Source organism: Martes martes (genome assembly GCF_963455335.1).
Source record: "Martes martes genome assembly, chromosome: 1".
NCBI lineage: Eukaryota > Metazoa > Chordata > Mammalia > Carnivora > Mustelidae > Martes > Martes martes.
This window is the reverse complement of record NC_137888.1, coordinates 41,035,506-41,053,999: the sequence shown is the minus strand read 5'-3', so window position 1 is coordinate 41,053,999 and position 18,494 is coordinate 41,035,506. Positions and strand designations below refer to the sequence as shown.

Below are 18,494 nucleotides of genomic sequence, written 5' to 3'. Positions count from 1 at the left end.
ATAAAAAGGAAATAATAGTATTTGAATAGCTTATGGAACAGGACCAGATAAAATGACTTATAAGAATGCTTAATATATTATCACATAAATACATGGGTTCTAGTATCAGACCCGTAATTTACCAATGGTATGGTTTTGGAAAACTTACTTAAATCTCCCTATTTCTCAGTTTCCTCATCGGTAAGAGGAAGATGATAATCACTGTAAAAAGTAAGACATTTTAACCAAGTTCAAAAAATATTATCTAAATTCCAGGTAAAGATATACTTTGTTCTATTGAAAATTATGTATATGTGTTATGAATGAGAACTTTTCATATAATTTTTAAAAATAAAAACTAGAAAAAAATAAAAAGTACAATAAATAGCAAATTGTTAAAAGAAATCCAAACATGAGACTTTATAGATATAATATATAAATATTATATAATATATATCAATATATAACAAATAAGACTCTTAAGTTCTTAGAATTTTAAGAAGATATCATTTTGATTAAAAAAAAATAGAAACTTAGGGGTACCTGGGTGGCTCAGTTGGTTAAGTATCTGATTCTTGGTTTTGGCTCAGGTCATGATCTCAGGGTCCTGAAATCGAGCCCCACATCAGGCTCCACACTCACTGGGGAGTCTGCTTAAAGATTCTCTCACTCTGCCCTTACCCCCTTTTTCTCTCTCTCTCAAATAAATCTTAAAAAAAATAGAAAGTTGATTTTTGTCTTTTTTCCCTGGCTAAGACAAAAAATACTTTTTTTTCCCCTCATCTATATTTAAAGGCTGGAATAATTCTATGCTGAAGCAGCAAGAGTAAATAGATTTTTTAAAAAAAATCAAACTGAGGGGAGACTGGGTGACTCAGTCAGTGAAGTGTCTGCCTTCAGGTCAAGACCTGATCCAGGGTCCTGCAACTGGCTCCCTGCTGAGCAGGGAGTCAGCTTCCCCCACTCTCTGCTCCTGTTCTCTCTCGCACTCTCTTTTTTGCTTTCTCTCTCTTAAGCAAATAAAATCTTTAAAAATAAATAAATAAATAAATAAATAAATCAAGCTGCTCAACTCAAAGATTTTTATAAATGAGGAGGAGATGTTAAAAAGCTCATCTTTTCCTTACCCTCTCTTCAACTGCTCTATCAATCAGTGGAAGTATTGCAAATATAAAACTTATCTGGCAAAACCCCAAGACCCTATAGTTTTCAAATGGGATTATTTCTTAAACCTCAGACACTGAAGCCTCAGAAGTGGTTCATGCAGACGGCCACCCCAGCACCATCTGTAGTAAATCTGGAGTCACATTCATGTATTGGAATTTGTTGTTCCCTTTGCATATTTACATATCAGATAGAGTTAAGTGCTGATTAAGAACATGCATGTGTGGAACATAATGAAGGTTTATCTAATGGTGATCTGACCCTCCTGTCCCTCAATATGCCTAATTTCTACTACAGGGATATAGTGAACATTTGTTTCTTTCTCTTCCTGGGATTTGTGATCTTTCTTGGTAAAGCAAATGTAGATTTTGTTGTTGTTCACTTAAATATCATTTAAAAGTTTGATAGAAAAATTCAATTTGCAATCATTTCAGAACAAGAAACTTTTCTTCAGTGACCCTGGCAGGCTCAGTTGGTGGAGTATGCAACTCTGGATCTCAGGGCTGTGAGTTCAAGCCTCTTGTTGGGTGTAGAGATTATTTGAAAATAAAATCTTAAAAAAATAGAAAAAGAAAAAGAAACTTGTTCTGCACTACCTAAACATTAACAAAAAGATTAAGAACTACTAATGTCAAATTGCAATTAAACTTTTTTATTGTGTCACCTAAAATTTTAAATATGTTTTTAAAACTTGTTCAGATGTACTTTCATGGCATTTTGTACCATTTCGATCTGAATGTTCTCAGAGAACAATTTCTCCTTGGAACCTAGTCCCGGAGGGAAGACTGTTCAGAGAGGAATCCTGCATTAGTCAGAAAAGGCCTGACGTCAGTCGCCTTGCAGTGTTTAGTCCACCAGGGAAGTGTGGCCTGCGCATGATGGCTGTGGTGGGTCCTGAAGGAGCAGCAGCTAGAGGTTGTCTGCCCACTGCAGGCTTGGCAGCAGGGAGATGCGAGCAGGCACTCCCATGACGCCACAGTTGGGTAAACATGTGTATCCATCACAGAGGATTAGGAGAGGTCCTGAAGTATAGACTTGTGCTTTTGAGGATGGCAGCTCCCCTTTGAGTTAGAAGAATTGCCATGTTTCAGCTGTGAGCTAATAATTTCTGAGAACGCTAGATGATCAGTACCTTGCAGGAGGTACAGCTTGTTATTATAAGCAGCGTTTCTAATCACCTGACCAAAAGTGTGCCATAAAATAACTACCTGATAGAGTAACTACTACACTAACTTGAACAGTTTTTATAATTTGTGTTAATCTTCAATGTTTCTATTAGATATGGATTGTGGGCATAATAAAAACATTACTATGCCAAAGTCAACATGATTTTAATGTCATGAACAAAATATTTAGATAGGAAATATGCATGCCAGGAGAAATGGCAAATTGGAAAACTCGGAAGGAATTACTGGGTTTCCTTTCAGGACAGTGCTGACCATTGTCAGACCCTTCCCAGATAGTCTCTTTCTAAAGGGTGTTCATCTTTGATTGCCTTTCTAGGCTATTTTACAACTGAATTTAAGTTGCAGGCAACTGAGTGATGTATATAATTTCTCCCATTATAATTAAAATAAAACATTCACTGGAGACATAAATGGTTTATGTGCAGTAGAAAAGATTCCTCCAATCATTACATTTATTGTCCTATAGGATATTAGTCAGTTTGGGACAAATTAATAAATTTGTTTAAGTATTCCTGATTGCCTATATAGATACACACACAAATATGTATTTATATGTATATATGTATCTGTTCTTCAAATTTTCCTTTAAACCTGTTTAATCTAAAAAAATAAATAAACGAGTTTAATCTTTTGGAGGATATAATGAATATAAATAAAATATAGATAAATACATAAAAGTCTCCTCATTAATTAATAAACTAAATAAAATCCTTAGCTTGAATGTGTGTTCACTCTGTATCAGTACCACGGCTATGATATTAACTTTTTAAACATTATATTTCAGCAGAGGGTTTTTCTAATACAAAGCAAATGCATTTGAAGAAAAGAGAAATACCACTGGGAAAATATTTGCCAATTTTAGATGTATTTATGCCAAATTTGGTGTCAGACACATAAGACTATCCAAACTGCTTGTGAATGTGAATGAGGTGATAAATCACGATTTAGAAAATCCTCAATCTCCAAGTGACACAAGATTGAATGTGTTAAGGATTAAAACAATATTAAAATCCTCATGGATATCAGCAAGTTTTTCTTGTTTTGTTTTGTTTTGTTTTTATAATTCACTGAATTATGCAATGAACCCAGAACATCTGGATTCACAAGTACTGGGAGTATGTTTCCATATTACATAATTTTCCTCAAAGCAATTTATGGCCAGTAGAGGACCAGTAGCATTTCAGCATTCGAACATGTTTGATGTGTAAAAGAGAAAAACAACAACACAGATGCATACCCACATAAACACAAATCTGCAGACTCAATACCATACAAATTGTCAAATATTTCAAGCAATTTACTTTCAGTGTATCTCAATTTGTAAATATTATCTAAATGTTAACGATTAAAATTTAGAGAAAATGAGAATGAATTATCAGACACCTTTACAGCAGCCCTCCCCCTCAACATGAAGTTGAAATAATACGTACAGTCCGGGCTAGTTTCAAACTCAAACTTGCGACTGTTGGTCCCGTATCCAGCTGCCGTTCGGGCTCGGATTTGGAATACGTAAGTAGTGTCAGGCTTGAGGCTACTGATGGTAACATTTGTGCCTCTTGCCCTCAGAATGGTATAACTTGTCTCTTGCTCCTGCTTTGAGGTAAGAAAAATCATGTTAAAATCAAATCTTCATAATGCTATCAAATGATAAAAAGGTGAACCCCTCAAAACCAGTTCTTTCAGATTTTAACACAGAGCATAAGACATAGAAAAGAGATGACAATCATTTCACTCTCTGAATGCAGTAGAGGCATACAGAATTTCCTAACTTGGGTAAAATGATTTGTGTCCTGCACATGAAGCAGGGAAAGTTTTCATTCTTACCAGTTCGTGAATATGCCAGTGAAAATATCTTTTCTTCCAAGCTAAGTCTGAGTGAAAGCTTTGATCTAATTTCAAAAATAAACTTACAATGAGGAAAATACTCCTGTGAATTAAACTTAATAGGAATGCCCTACTGATTCTCAGAAAAATATTTTTTATCGATTATGAAATATTAAACTCAGAAAAGGTCCAGGTTTTAGTATATGTGCTGCCGAAGCGAGCACAAGTCCAGGTTTTACATATAGTTCTACATTCATAACTTTCTCAGCATCAGTTATATGTGCCCTATATTTATTCTAAGTCACTGTGGTTTAGTAGAGACAAATATCTCCAGATTAGAGATATTTCCCCCAAAGGATCTCCATCAGAGGATCCTTTGTATGTTGTATACAAATTGTATATTAGGGGATTCACAGTGCACATTAACAGGAAAGTTTTTTTGTGTCAAGCCTTGTATAGAAAAAAATGGATTTACACAGAATTGTGTTTTTCCCCTAAGGCACATTAATATACACGGAGTATTTTATGGGGAACATGATTTTGAACAATGGTGGAATGTCCCTGCACCTGGGGTGAGGCCAAGAGTGGATATCCTTAACCAAAATAACATAGAATATTACAGAAGAAGTGTACATTACAGACATTTTGTGCTAACTAGATAAAGATGCTAGTTATGTACTAGATAGCATGTAAGCTGGCATATTAAAAAATGAAGAGGATCAAATATATTTATTTTACAGAAATAATTATTTCATTTGCTAAAAAAATTGTTGAGCCTATACCCAAAACTTGACTCTGCTCATCACCGTTAGTGAACTAGTCAAGAAAGCTAGACCTTACAAAGCTTAAATTCTAGGGAAACATTCAAAATATTTCCAAGTATTATATACATTTGGGAATAATTTTTAAATTTATGTATGTCTGATATAAATATTTACATAAGCAGATATTAAAGATAATATTGCATGTACATTTGTATCTAGTTTTAAAATGTTTAGGGAATAATGAATAGATACAGCCATTTTTTTCCTGCCACTTGTTAATATTGTTTAATACAAGGATGTGCATTGTACTTTGTTAGTAAATTTGAAAGCTCAGAATTTTTTTTATGTTCATAATAGTTACAAATATAAATTAACTGCATTTTTTAATTGGCCCTGTAGATCTAAAGTGGAGGTGTATCCTGGCTTTGCTATCCAGTCTGAACTGAGATGTGTCATTATTTTTCTTTTTATTTTGTTGCATCGTCTATAAAACATGGATTCTTACATTTGCCCAAACAATCTTGTCACACTTTTAAAAACAGAAGATCATTATCATATGACTATTTCACAGTGCTATCTACAGAGGAGGACCGAAAGCTAGCATATAAGTTATTTATAATAAGACTTTAGCACAATGAAATTGATTAGGTCTCTCTTTTCTTTTAATGAAAGAGACGTTCCTTTTCCCACATGGGACAGTATGGAAAAAAAAATGGCATCACACTTATGAAATACATTAACCTCAATAAAGATAATAACTACACAATGCAAATGAATGTTTATACATTATGCTTTTTTGCCAATTGATCATACCACCAATTCTCTTATCTCTAATAATCCATTCTCATGTAGAGCAAGGCATGTAATACAGGAAAACACACCAAAGGAGGAGTCATGGCTGCCAGGATTCAAAACCAAGACCTGTTCACTAGCAATGAGGCTGTGAGAAATTCAAATAATGCCACTGACTCTGTTTTCTTATTTGTGAATGAACCCAATTATCAAATTTCATAGGATCATCAGACAACTCAAAATAAAATCATGTACACAGAAGTGTTCTATAAAATATTATATAAATGCACAATTTGATTTTGTCATTTGCAAGTACTTTGTCAGCTGCCCACAAATATGTTTTATTCACATTAGTAGCTATAAAACCATCCAGCTCTGATAAGATTTGAATATCTTACTTTCGAACCTATCTATAATTTATAACCAGGGAGAAATAAGTGCCATTTAGAGGTAATGAAATACTATAGCCTAAATTCTGCTTATAAATAATCATGTACCTATTTTTATAATTGTATCACAGAACCATAATTTTATGACATGGAGCAAACTTATCCATCCACTCCCACCTTCCAAATTACCTTGTACAGTATCAAGAAAGCTTTTCATTGCCAGTTCAATAATACAATGGCTTTGCTATTAGTTCAATGTTCCCATCTGTACTGAATGAAATTCACATGAATGTGAAGGTCAGAAAGTGATGCTGAAGGCAATGAACTAAGGAGTAGCTCATCAGTAGGCTAAGGAATCACTGTGAAATAATTGGTAGAACAGAGGTCTCAGCAGAGGACATAAATGTCATTTCTAATGCCATAACTAGATGGCTTAAGTTTGGTACTGACATCTTCGCTGTGACATATTGTTATAGAATGGGGGATATTTGACACAATTATTTCAAAACCCCCCCTACTGATAAATCAAAGGTATCACATGACCAGAGTTCCAAAGATCTTTACTGCTTCTTAGCAACACCATTGGGTTCTTTGCAAGTACACAGCTCATGAGAAGGTTACCTCTTTCCCTACACAGCCCAACCCTTTAACATCATCTCCCCACCTTTTCATAGTATTTGACCTCATAGTCCAATATGATCCCATTAGGGTGCTCAGGTTCCTGCCAAGATAAAGAGATGCTGTTTCTGGACGTTCGATCCTTCTTAATCGTCATGACAGGCGATGGAGCTGTAGAGAAACAACGGGAAGGGATTGTGGGAGGACACAAATCAATCCAATTAGGAAGGGTGGTAAAGGAGAGCAGAGGAAGAAGGGAACAAGCAAATGCAGGCCATCATTGCTCTAACCTTTGGCAAGAAAGCACTAGCTCCATTTCAAAGGCTCTGGAGTATTAATCTGGCCCCATATCAAGCCTCAGCAGCTGGATTATAGTCCTGGTACATACAGGCCTATGGAAAATGAGCTGAGATTTTCAGCTGCTGGTGGACTAGTGGCAAGTGAGCAGATGTTTTCAATCTGCTACTATAATGTAAGCAATGAAATATATTTGATATATTAAAAAAAGAACAAAACATCAGGGCTACCTATTTGTTATAATGTTGCAAAGTTATTAATGCCAGATTCTGCAGCTCATTGATAACATTTTCATATGCAACTCTGTAAGAGGACTGGAATCTATTATGTAAAAGGAGTCCCATGGTATCTATAGGTTATAATAATATTTAGTGTATTGTAAATGGACAGGGTTTAGAACATATTATAGTAGGTCTTGACTTTTCACAAAAATCTCTCATGAATAAAAATATTTATCAGGAAACAATAATCATCTGCTTTTGTATTTTTATTTCTTAAAATGAAAATATTTACTAAGAAGTACAAAGGAACTGACTGCTCTTTGCGTCACAAATCTCTGGATATATACTGAAGTATCTTATTGGGTGTTGACTCTATAATGATTATGTTTTGCTACACATTATCAAAAGTACAGAATAAGAATAAAAAGAATAAAAAGGATCAGATATCATACAATCACCCTCATTTCTAATGGAAGATTACATATATTTTAAGTGATCTCCCACTTCAAATCCTTCCATTAAAAAGAAAAATGCATACTATCCCTCAATGCACTTCTGGTTTCAAAACTCAGTGTTGGTACACTAGCCAGCTGAAATATCTCACGGTGGGGTTCAGCAGCATCCCATCCTGAGGGAATGTAGCAAAATAAACTGCGAACATGAAACAACCCAAAATCAAGAATCCTCAAGTATATTAACTGTTGATCGTTTTCATTGCTGAACGACCTATTTTCTTATAACGATTTTTCTCAGGTCGAGTACCATTAGAATCCTGTGTATTTGTATTCCCTTTAATAGCTAGCATTAGAAGTTTTGTATTTGTGGATTTGATGTTTCTGTGATTGTCACATGCTGACTTTTGTGTCTAACTTCTCAAATCGTTCCTGTACGTAAATTCCTTTCACTTTTATTCCTCACTTAAAAATAGAGTTTTCATTAAGCCTGCCTCATGACACTTTATTAGAAAGGGTAAGTCTAAATGAAGAATCCATTGCAGTAAGTTTCCCATCCTCCTATTTCTATTATTTGTAAGAGCTTATGAACTCTTTTGTAACTAAAGCATCATTAATTTAATGGCCTGGAAATGATTATTTAATCTTTTGCCAAGGAAAAATGTAGGTGTTGCTTTTCTGATGGAAAAGTAAATACATTTTCTTATTCATATTTTGCTCCCATTAGCAATTACTGTCATTTCATGTAACCTATCATAATTTACCTTTCATACTTAATTTTCATCTATTCATTATTATTATTTTATTTCCTGGACTGGCCTCATCATACTCCTATCCTCCACCCCCCTGACCAGTAGTGGTTTGATGCTCTGAAATTGATTTTAAGCAAAGGATAATTTATTTTGGTTATATTTAGTTAAAATTTTATAAATGTATTCAATGTTTCTAAATATATCGCTCAGTTATAAGTAAATAAAAATATGTTAATTTTTTGAGAATTCTTTTCTTTTAACCTAACCCTGCTACTTAAAAAAAAAAATTCATTATCCAATTGTTAATAGAAAAATTATAGTCTTAACATCCTGGGAAATAAGTTTTGATTTTTGTACAAAAACTGAGAAATTCCACTAATTTTCCTGCTGATTAAATCCACTAAAAGAGTAATTTTAATATATACTTAATGGGGCATTTCAAAGATGGTTGATGTTGGAACAATTTCCTAATAAACCCATGGAGACCCTACATTTATTCCATATCACCAGGAAACTGGTTTATTTTCCCTAACAGTTAAAATACATTTTCAAAGAAATTTTGAAAATTATCATGTATGGCATCTCTCCTTAAGCACACGCACAAACACACACACACACACACACCACACGCACACACACACACACAAAACCAAGAGAGAAACACATTCATTTCAAAGAATGTTTGTGAAGAAGATTGTATTAACTTTTTAATGAAAGCTTTGCAGGCTGTTTGGGGTCTGCCCAAATTTTACTGCTTCTGCACTGAGCGAGGCTTTATAACTGTTGAAATTCTTCAAAGGTCTCTGAGCAAGCTGCAGGGCCCTGTTTGACTGTAATAAATAGTCTTTTGTAATTCCACACTTACTTAAGTAGAGGCAATTGCTCCAAGCTTGTGCCATCTCTAAGTTAAATGAACCTTTTCTGATTGCTGCTTTTAGGCCCCTGTTAAGTCATTTGTTCTGCTCTTTTAATACACGCCTCTTGTGTTGGCTGCATGTCAGCAGTTTCAACCCAGTGCACCAGCTGGAATCCCGTTACATTTAGGTAATGCTCATCAATATTTTAATATTAATAAATAATTAACAGAACTTGTTTTTCTCTCTCCTAATAAATAATTTTAAGACATTATAAGGCGTACTGCAGAAAGAGATGAATTCTATGGGCACGCCACTGTATCAATGCTTTTTAAAGTGTTTTCTAGAACACTCTTAACTCACACCTTGAAGTATAATTCATTCATACTTCCTCATGCGCTCATAGAATCTGTAATATTAATGAGAAACCATAATACGGATTACATTTCTTTAGGTTAGTTTCCAGGTATTAAAGAGTGATTTGTTCAAAGTACTAATTTCTAAAATCCACAGAAATTTCTTTCAGTTTATTATTATGTTGTGTAAGAGAACATGGTATTGCAATGTATATCATAAAATAGATTTGATTTATTTTGTCTTCATTTCTTTGTTTTATTTTTTTTTTAATTTTGTGATTTGAAAGAATGGTGGGTCATAGCTCCATAGAATGAAAAAAAAATTCATCCCAAGACTAGAGAAGTGCTCAGCACTAGTTTAAGAAGTACACAGGGGGAGAACACGTCTTCCCCAGCAAACTGCAGGTGTATAAGGAGAAACAACAATCACTGGTGAACACCCCGATAGTTCCAGATTGAGCGTTTTAATCTGGTGCCTCTTTTGTATACCTTAAATGATATATACCTGAAATGACTCTCTTATCAAAATGAAGAAATTGATCATAAAGTAGGCTATTGTGAAACTGGTCCAAGCCTCTATATAGGTTAGTAAATGCAGACTTCTGCAAAGGGGGATGGATATATATATAGTGGTAACAAGTGGTAACAAGAAAAATTAAAACGGTAGGAAGGAACGTGGTAACAAGAAAAATTGAAACAGTAGGAAGGAAATCATTTTTAGTAAGTTAATAGCCCTCTTTAAAATAATACCTTGGTGTGTAAAATACATTTTGTGGTATTGGTGTTTGAGAGGAAGCAAATATTTGACCCTTAACTTTTGCTATTCCGGGTGCAGTTGGATATACACACATCCTTTAGAGAATAAAGAAAGGAGACGTGATATACTTAGTAAAGTGAAATGTATTATATTTTAACTGAAATATTTTTTAAAAGAATAAACATACAAGAAAAATGTTGAGGGGGAAAGAGAGGTTCATGAATCACACAGTTATCTATGAAGCTTTCCTATACTGACACTATACCACTGAGAAGTTCTGAACACTCGAGGTACTAAAAAAAAAATCTTGTGTTGCCACAGTGGACTTGCTCATGGCTCTTTCAATTAATTCTTCTTCGAAATTTTTCTTTGTCATGACATAGAGCTATAAAGATATTCAGATATTTTCATCTTATATTGTCTACTAGTATGTGTTTTGTAAAAGCTGGTGTCAAAATACTTTTCAATTGTTATTCTAGGGAGACATCACTTTGTGGGAACGAAGGATTGAATGCTCACTGGGTGCTTACTTTCTTAACTCCAGACCACTGCATCTGGCAGCCTCTTGAATCACAAACATGCAGTGGCTAGTCCAGAGGACAGAGAAACAAGAGAGTATAACTCTTAATAGTTAATAACTGAACCCTAGTTATTTATTTATAGAGGAAAGGTAAGATTTCCTCTCATTGTCAGGGTAACCTGAGCCATTGACTACATCTAATGAAGTAAGAAAAAAATAATTACAATGAAGAAGCAAAAAATGTTGGACTAAAGAGATTTCCTTGTAAAGAGATTGAGTTAGAAATGGGGCCTGTATGGTTTACAATTTGTATTTGAGTTACACTTGATACACTTACATGCCAAACCTACTGACAGACCTGGAAGAGATTCATTATTTTAACTACGGTGTTTTTAAGCTAAATTTACTATTATTCTGAAGCTAAAATATGACCCATCCTTAGAATCAGGAAGTCAAAACTTCAAAATGCAACTCCTAAAGGATCTGGTTTGGTTTGTTTTTATTGGGACTTTCCTCTTTCTGGGTTTGGGAATTTCTAATGAACCTCTGAGGTATCTGTGGTTTAGAGATTGGACAAGTTAAAGTAATAACAAAAAGGATTCAGTGTTTCTTTTCTAAGTAAGCCAAAGCTTTAAAAAATTATCTCCATGGGAAAATATCATGCAGTAAATGGTTGAAAGATTTTTACTTTGAATCAGACATGCCTTTAAAAGCATTACTCCCTTATATTTTTGTACCATTCATTACAATGCCCACTTAAGAACATTTCCTTCTTGGGTTTTTGTTTTTGTTTTTGGTTTTTTTGGAAGTGAAACCTTCTATTAAATCCAGAAACACTCTTGGGTTTGAATTAGCATAATCATTCATAGCTTCATGTTCTCCATCTCACCACCCCTACCCTGATTTCCTCAACCTGTTGTTCTCTGGAATTTCCTGTTTGGGTCTCAGGACTCGCTATCCCTACAGCCTAACCAGTTTCAATTTCAGAGTTAGACTCCTTTATATATTCTCCCTCACCAAGAACCCTGCATGCCAAAAGCTTCAACATCTGACAGCTGATGAATATTCTTTTTTCAATTCTAGTTTTCCAGCCCTGCTTCAATTCAAACTCTTGCCATTTTTCACCTGGATTCTATACTTTTCATCTCAATTGTTTCAGAAATTCAATTTTCTACACATTTTGATGACTTCTTATTTTATAAAGTAAATGAAACATTAACGCTCCCCTCCTTCAAAATTTTATAATTTCAAACAGTTTTTTTCTAAACTTATTAGCTAAATAATAAGAGCCAAAAGAAAGGTTAAGGAATCTACATGTTTAAGAAGTTTGTATCAGAAAACTCTTAAGATCACATATTTGGGAAATTCTGGACTACAGTAAAATACATAAATTGAAATTCATGACATAATTATTAAGATTCCTCGTAAGTTTTAGTATTTAGTATTTAGTATTTAGTTTTAGTATTTAGTGCTCTCCTTTCAAATTAAAATTCTAAAGATAATTCCTTTGGTCATCTGCCCACAGTGTGCTGCTACACTTGCTATCTAAAACATTCAATCTCTTCCTTTTTTCATCTGAAAAATTTCTTGTACTGTTATCCTTAGAAATCAATTGCTAATATAATTCTCCCAAAAAGGCCTTCCTGAATCCCTTAGGCAATAGTTAATCAGCTTCTTCCTCTGTTCTGATATACAGAATAATTGTTCATTCTCTTAATATTTAGCCCACCACATTGTGTTGTAATTACATAATTTACTTACCAGGTGTCTTCCTACTATATTATAAGACCCTCAGAGTCTTCAGTGTCTAATGTCATGACAATCTTGCATAAAACTAGCTATGCATTTTGGTTAGCTTTACAGTAAAATATACAATATATTTTGTGGTTATTTCCTTTGAAAGATAAGTTCTATTTAGCTCTTGATGTTAAATAAATAAAATTTGAACCAAAATGAAACCTATACTGTGTTTAGCAGAAGAGCATTATCTATAAAATTATGCCATTAATTTTCTATAGTAAAGAGAAAAATAATTGAATTATTAATTTAATTAATTAATTAATTAAACTGAACCAATAGTGATAGAAGAAAAACATTTTAAGGCATACACATTAAAGATAAATTTTGAACAATAGTGATAGAAGAAGGGTTCATTTCATAGGTGTTTATTGCGTGGATTCTTCAAGAAGAGATTCCATTTTTCATTTTTTTTTCAGTTGCCTTCCACATTCCTTATTCTTTAAACTAAGTTCTCCTTTTAATGTCATTCAATATCCACACAGAATCAGAACAATTCTCAAATATGTTGTTTTTAAAAAAACAAAACAGAACAAAAAACCCTAGTTTGTCCCCTCCTGTGTTTCTCTTTTATTCTCCTATTATTACCACAGCTACAACACTTCTGACACCTCTGGTCACCAAATGTGTGGGTTTTCCCCACACCAACTAATTCTACGACACCAGCTGGGTTTCCTACAATTTAAATTCTGACACTATCTACTGGAGATAGCATCAGATCCCACAGGTTAAGGGCTCAGTCCTACGAGACTGCACCCCACTTAGATACCAACTACCAAATTATAGGCCCCCAGGTTACTCACAGCTTCTGACCTGGCTACAAATTGGAGGTTCCCATGACCCCCTTCTTCAGTTTGACTTATTTGCTAGGATAGCTCACAGCACTCAGGAAAATACTTACATTTATCAATCTATTAAAGATCATGATAAAGGATACAGATGAACAGCCAGATGACGAGATACACAGAGCAAGATCTGGGAGGATCCTAAGAACGGGAACTTCTCTCTCCACTGGAGTTAGGGTATCACTGCCCTAGTACAAGGATGTGCTCACAGACCTGGAAGCTCTCCAAATGCCATACTATTGGGATGTTTATGGAGGCTTCATCACATAGGTGTGATCAATCTTAACTGCATTTCCACCCTTCTCCCTTCTCAAGAGAATTGGGTAGCAGGGCTGGAAATTCTAAGCTTCTAATCATCGCTTGGTCTTTACATTGACCAGTCCTCATCCAGGTGTTATTCAGAAACTCACCCAGAGTCATCTCATTAGAATAAAAGACACTCCTTGTACCCAGGAAATGATGAGTTTCAGGAGTCCTGTATCAGGAACCGGTGTCAAAGACAGAATACTGGAACAGAAGTATGTTGCTAGTGCTCTATCATTTAGAAAACTACAGGAGTTTTTATAGCTCTGTGCCAGGAACAGGGAACAAAGACCCATATATAGTTTCTGTTATCTCACATAGGTGATATGGCTTTGAAAAATCTATGGAGGGCAAACCACAGGTTTCTAAATACAATGTTTCCAAGTGAAAGAGGTTAATATTGATAAATAACTATTTTAAAAACTCTTGTTGTTCACTTGGAGTTGATTAATCTCTGAAATAAAGAATCACATAGGTAGGAGGGGCACCTAGGTGGCTCAGTTAGTTAAGCATCCAACTCTTGATTTCGACCCAGGTCAAGATCTCAAGGTCCTGAGATCGAGCCCCTCATGGGGCTCCACACTCAGCATGAAGTCTGTTTCTCCTGCTGTCCTTCCCCCCTGCTCAAGCTGGTGCACTCTCTCTATTTCAAATAAATAGAAAATCCTCAAAAAAATAAAATTAAGGAAATCAGTTATGTAGGAAATATTAGAAATTAGAGCAAATAAAGTTTTTTTCTCAACTATTTGTCTTTGAAAAATGTAGTATACTAGAAAATTTATCAAAAAAATTGAAATCCTGGGAAAACTCAGTTAACCTCTTATCCAGCTTTTGAGTACAGACAAGGTTATTTTAGTATAGAGGGCTCCAAAGATTAAGGGTGATAATTGTTGAATGCAGCTAATGGAAACGTGGTGAGAAAGGATTATGATGCAAAATCAAGCCCAGATGAAAGAACAAATCTTAGGTTATAACCAAGCTAACCACACTGTGAGTTTTTGTTTGCTTGTTTGTGTGTTTGTTTTAAAGGGCTGCTGAAGTAATAAGGTCTCTTCTGACTTAGAGTCACTCAGGGGTAGAGCTGCTGCATTCCAGCACAAGACAGACAGAACTGAATCTGGACTTTGGGAGCACTCTCTGTAGAGCTCGTGACAAAGGGCTTGCTGCTTTCTCATTAACTGCAGGAATGGAGAGGTATGACTTAAATACACATTAGTGCGGAAGGGGGCTGACACTTATCCTGCTTCCATTTTACAGAGGATGGTTAGAAATCTAGTAAAAAGATGAGCCCCTTAGGCTGTTTGATCCATGTGCTCAATGGAGACAGAAAGGGGAGAAAAATTTACATTGTATTATTTACGTTGTATTCTGTTACATTTGGAAACAAGGCAAAATATATACAGGTCTTAAGTAAATTAAACTTTTATTGGCAAATTATAACTGTAGATAGATGGAAAGAGGCCACTGATAGAAATACTCTATATTGTGAGTGGGGTGGATATCTTTGTCAAAAGTCATTGAATTTTACACTTACAATTAATACAATTCGCTATATATAAATGTTATTTCCATTTAAAAGGAAGTAAAAAAAATATATGTATATATATATTTCTTTTTCTTTTCTTCTTCTTCTTCTTCTTCTTCTTCTTCTTCTTCTTCTTCTTCTTCTTCTTTTTTACTATCTTTCTTTATTTTCCGTATTCTTGATCCTCTGGCATCTGAAGCCTTGCTGACTGGGTGGGGATAGACTGCCTCTCCCAAGGTTAGCCAATTCCTACAAATAGCAAAGACTGACCCAGGAGGGTGCTTTTCATATGAAACTCTTCGATCCACAGCCTTCTCTATCTGAATTTATACTCTAGGAGACAACAGTTCTCTGCTCTAGTCATCCCAAGGTTAGGTATCAGACAGCTGGCAGGTCCCTACACCTCAGAGTCCACTGAAGTTATTCTAACTGGCTAATCCTAGGTCTACCTATCTTATCTCACCTTGCCTTTCTGACAGGAATCATCATAAAGGCTCCTGCCCATGCTTTCCACTCATTCTTTCTGCCTCCTAACTGACCCTGATACTCCTCTATGTGGCCCCTATGGTGTGGCAGTCCCCCCTTCCTCTTGGGAACTGTGAGTAACAAACTATCTTTTTCATAACAATCATCTCTTGACCAATTTTTGGTCTCACTATACTTGAATAATAATAAAAACTACATTTTAAAACAATTACAATAGTGTAACATTGTCTACAAGTTATTGCAAGCAATAGACGTCCTCTCAACAGCACTATGAGGTATCTAAGAAAATACTTGGCATGCACGCAGTCTTGTTATAACTTTTTGTCTTAGTCCCATCAAATCCAGAGCCTTCCATGATGTCCTGTCTTTGATGTCTAAAGAACAGTAAAGGTTAAAACCAGCCTATCACAGCTTTAATAATAGATAGTTTTAACCTCTTATGCTACTTAAGGAATAGGTGTTTCTGTACTTAGAAAGTTGCTGTCTGTTGGGTTCCTATGTCTCTGTTCATCAGCAATATGATTTTAGCCAGATTACATCAGCAGTTAGACGATATACACTAAATCATGAGCTAACACTTTTATCTGGACCTACCCCTACTTGGCAATGCTGAGGCTCAAGGTGAACCATTTTTTTCTGTCTTTACCCCATCCTTTCTGGTAAAGAAAAGAAAAGATAAGAAAATGAAGAGAATGACACCACAGTTGCATCCGTCCAGGATTCTGGATTAATTATGTAGTATTAATTGGGGTGTGTGTCAGAAGTAATAAATAACTAACTTTAATTGAGGAACCAAAATTTGAAACACACATACATCCATACATGCTCACACACACACACACACAAACACACACACACACACTCATGCATTCATGTATTTGTATGACTTCGAGTGTGATCCTATAATAACTTCACTTTCACTTATATACGTTCTTGGGTGAATGATTTATTCCTGAAGGAGTGACAACTGTCCTTACAAGTATCACATGCATGAGTGAGCCACCATTACTGTTCATTGTTGTATGAATCATGAATTTTTATAGTGCATTATCCCTCTATAAATGTACACCATAGAAGTATATGTTACATCTAAGTATTATTGATTCTGTGTGTGGAAGCAGAAAAAATGTTGACAGATTGTGCTTAGCATATGGTATATGTAGGTCTGGCCCATTTGGCTTGTATGTGCCTAGCAATTCTACATTAAGCGCAGCAGAAACCAACTGAAGCAGGAAAGTCCACTTTCGGAATCACAGAGGCTGATCTCTTTCTCAAGGAGCTGAAACCTCCCATACCACGAAATCTTCAAAGGCTGGTCAAACATTGGAAATAAGATTTTCAAAGTTAGCTCAGACCTATCAAATTTACTTACGTATAGAAATATTCATTGGCTTGGGGGAAAAAAGAGGGGGGGCAAGGGAAGAGTCCAGAAAAGAAAAAGATCTTTGAAAGGTCACTATATAGAATGTAGAATATTTGATTACCATGAAATCAACTTCCTTAGCAGCCCTACTTCTATGTTACCTTGATGCGAGGAACTTATTTATGGTATGGTTATATTCTTAAAGAACACACTAGTCTTTATTTGTTAATTTGAAAGGAATCACCTGAAAAATATATTTTTTGAAGAGTTATTTATTTATTTAGGAGAGAAATAAGGGAGCGGGAGCTCAGGAGCACAGGAGGAGGGGAAGAGGGAGAGAAGCAGACTTCCCACTGAGTGCAGAGCCAGGCCCAGACCTTGTGCTGGACCCCAGAACCCTGAGATCATGACCTGAGTTGAAATCAAAAGTCAGGCACATAAGGAACTGAGCCACCCAGGTGCCCCTCACCTGAAAATTTTCAAGTAAAATAGGAAAAAGTTAAATGCATTTGGCAATTCCATGAATCTTGATATGCAGTCTACATCTCCTCAAATTATGAATCCCAAACCCATTATCTGATTTCAATTAAAATTTTAAAAATTAAGTAATAAAAAAGAGGTTGTGATTATCAATTTTTTGTAGTCTAGCTGTCTGAAGGATGCAGGTGGGAATTATGCTAATTCAGGTATGTTTGCATATTTATACAAACAAAATGCACACCAGCAGAGACTTACAGAGTTTCTAAAAGCAATCATGCTTGCAAAATTTCTATTTTGGCTGTAAAATTTGCATTGTTCATGCTTGCATTTAGTAATACTTCCCAAACTCTTTTTGTTCCAAATTCCCTCTCTCCACTCCATATCACTTGATTAAGAAATGCAAACACTTAATTGTGATAAATAACATTTTACTCCCCACAAGCAGAAATTCTAAAAAATATAAGCAAAAAACAAAGAGGAAATTGCAAAGGCAGACTACCTGCTGCTTAATTTCCATGATGCCTGTGGTTTGACCTCTTTAGTTCCAGGCACAAGATTAATTTATCTAAAGAATTTTTGTCAAATACCTTTTGAGCTAGCATGAGTTTGGAAGAATTTAAATTCTCAAATCTATCCAAATAAGGAAAATACATCAATACATATTTTTGCCATTATGTAAACTCCACATAATTGACCTCAGAATTTTAAGAACTGGAGCAAATTAATTTTCACATGTAACATAAAAATTTTAGCACATTAGAAAAAAATA

At 34.9% G+C, this 18,494-nt stretch overlaps 1 protein-coding gene across 2 annotated transcripts in view; it reads right to left on the bottom strand.

The window, feature by feature from the left end:
• Window positions 1-18,494, bottom strand: part of EPHA3 (EPH receptor A3) — a gene marked incomplete at both ends in the record, with an annotated part of 354,839 nt that overhangs the window by 68,983 nt on the left and 267,362 nt on the right. The window contains 2 exons of one of the 2 annotated variants that reach the window (XM_080797891.1): window positions 3,761-3,923; window positions 6,764-6,888. In XM_080797891.1, coding sequence (XP_080654017.1) covers window positions 3,761-3,923; window positions 6,764-6,888 — 288 coding nt within the window. The remainder of the gene's footprint in view (window positions 1-3,760; window positions 3,924-6,763; window positions 6,889-18,494) is intronic. The other variant, XM_080797892.1, reaches the window with a different exon arrangement.